Below are 2,501 nucleotides of genomic sequence, written 5' to 3'. Positions count from 1 at the left end.
TTAAAATTAATTTGCTTGTTTTTCTCTTGTTAATCTGTCTCTTGTTTTGGGAGAGTGTCTCAAATACAACCTTATAAGAATTGAGAAAAGATTATGTATTTTCTTCTTATCATAACTAACAACTCCTATAAGTTCTTAAAACAGTATTAGCCTTTCTGAAAATAGAACACCCACTAGTTCTATTTGTCCTGAGGCTAAACTGTGCATAAGCTAAAGATTTGGAGCACATCTACCCAGCTAAAAGGTAGGAAGAACAGTGTGTTCCAATAATTGTTGATTTTACATCTTCTTCCAAATAAACATTTGGTCCCTGGCCTTTGCTCTAATATGAACAACACAGACTGAAAGGCCTAGATTACTTGTGCAGTCACCCCCTCAAACAAGACTTCTCAGTATATTGAAACAGCACTTCTTCAGTGAAGGAAATAGGCTGGCCCTTCATTTACCTTGCTCTCCTTTAGAACCTTTGTTGCCTTTTTCTCCAACTGGTCCAGGAGTTCCTGGTTTTCCATCCTTGCCTGGTTTACCTCTTGGTCCACAAGGTCCTAGGCAGACACCAACACTGCGTTGCATATCACATTGGATGAAAGGTAAGGTGGCCAAACATCTGTTAACCTGAGACTTTTCTAGTTTCAGCAATAAAAGTCCTGCATCCCAGGAAGACCTGGGCAAGCTGGGATGACTGATCACCCAACTTGTTACCCCTACTTCCCAGAAAAAAAGACCCTCAAAAATAATATGGCAGTTTAAAATTGCACTGCCATTTTGAGTTATGTTCTTCCAGGATTCACTATGCCCATATATTGATCAAACTATAAGTAATATCTTTCCTATCTCCCAGGTGATTCAGACAAACTTAGAGGATAATAATTCAGAAGTTTTTTGAAATATGCTCAGCCTATATAGAGAGGCTAGTTCAATTTCCAAACACCAATATTTTGAAAAGATTTCAAAATCATTTTTTTAATACTTTGCTGTACAAAGTATTAAAAAAGGTATAAATTCACAGAACTCAGGTATATTCAGGAAATCATTTTAAATAAAAGGTCTTTTATTTGCTGATTAAGCGTAAAATGAGCTTAATCCTAAAACTGATTATGAAAAACACTGTAATGTTTAACATTTTCAGTGAGGTTGTATCATTTGCTTCCAAAGCACTTCACAGGTATTTTGTTTCAACCACTTCCTGGTGATCCAAGTCAATGCTGACAGTCCCACACCTAGGTTTCCAGGTGGCCCTGGTGGCCCAGGTTCTCCTTGCATCCCTGGTTCTCCAGGTGGGCCAGGTGGCCCTGGACTTCCTGGAAGGGAGATGATCGTAAGTGTGCCAGGGTCTCCACGTACACCTATTGACATAAACAAAAGAAGAAGACGACAGCTTCACTGATGAGTTACCCTATCTTCATGGAGAGCAATAGTAAAGAAATATATTTACCAGGTGGTCCTTCTGGTCCAACTGGCCCTGGAGGCCCAGTTGCTCCTGGAAATCCTGGATTACCCTTCTCTCCTTAAAAAAGGAAAGAGAAGAAAAACAGTGTGATTCCTCTTAGAACAATAGGTTTCCTAGCTCTTAGGATTGATGATCAACTCTAAGGATAAATACTAGAATTTATGAGTTCTGTGACAATGGCTACAACTTAATTATGTTACTGTGGGTTTTGGCAATTCATTTGGACCCAATCTATCAGGTTTAATCAGTCTAAAAGTAGGCATTACTGCACTAAGAATTTGTATTTAGCATTGAAGGGGAAGGGTTCCTAAGAGTTCACATTTTGAGTTCAGAAACCATTTAATATTTTAGGTAAAATACAAGCTCACATTAAAACCTATTTTAGCACCTCCTGGTAAATTATATTGCTTGGTTATAGTTATCCCCTTTCTCAGATTATTGTCAGGAATTCTCTTGAGCACATATAGAATATCTGCTTCGATGTAAACTAATAAAATGGTAAGATTTCTTTCTCAATCATAGTCTTTGACACAAATAAAATTACCAAAAGCCATTTATCTGGAGAAATACTGTCTTTTAAAGAATCTTGAAATGGTCTAGATATGTTATCTGCTTACTGAGGAAGACTTTAATACTAAATATGATTTAATAGAAGAAATACAATAAAATAATTGTAGTACCAAAAATTAACAGGCTAGTACACTGTAAATTACTCACTTAATATCAGAACTTGAGGAAGGTGTTAATATTTACTTACATACACCAGAAGAAGCCTAAATGTTTTTCCCTTCGAGGATTAAAAATTTCCAAATAAAGAAGTACAAACTTGGCAGTAGTGCCAGCTGATGGTCTTATTCTGAAATCTAAGAGTATAACTGAATGTGTTCCATGGAACATATGTCAAAAGAACTGATTTTAAGAATCTCCCCTCTAAAGACCTCTAAATATTTCGCTAGAATATTTCTTTCTTTAGTGAGCCCTTATATAGCTTTCAGAGCTTAGATATTCACATTCTGAGACTTGAGCAAGTGACGGATGTTACAAATTTTTC

At 36.6% G+C, this 2,501-nt stretch overlaps 1 protein-coding gene across 1 annotated transcript in view; it reads right to left on the bottom strand.

Annotated features, from left to right (window-relative positions):
- Positions 1–2,501, bottom strand: part of COL4A3 (collagen, type IV, alpha 3 (Goodpasture antigen)) — a 151,588-nt gene that overhangs the window by 6,650 nt on the left and 142,437 nt on the right. The window contains exons 45-47 of the mRNA XM_012642471.1: positions 1,436–1,510; positions 1,221–1,346; positions 447–545 (exon numbers count right to left, since the gene is read on the bottom strand). Coding sequence (XP_012497925.1) covers positions 447–545; positions 1,221–1,346; positions 1,436–1,510 — 300 coding nt within the window. The remainder of the gene's footprint in view (positions 1–446; positions 546–1,220; positions 1,347–1,435; positions 1,511–2,501) is intronic.

This window comes from Propithecus coquereli, unplaced genomic scaffold, assembly GCF_000956105.1.
Source record: "Propithecus coquereli isolate 6110/MARCELLA unplaced genomic scaffold, Pcoq_1.0 Scaffold18, whole genome shotgun sequence".
NCBI lineage: Eukaryota > Metazoa > Chordata > Mammalia > Primates > Indriidae > Propithecus > Propithecus coquereli.
The sequence above is the reverse complement of the archived record's forward strand: the minus strand, read 5'-3'. Positions and strand labels throughout refer to the sequence as shown.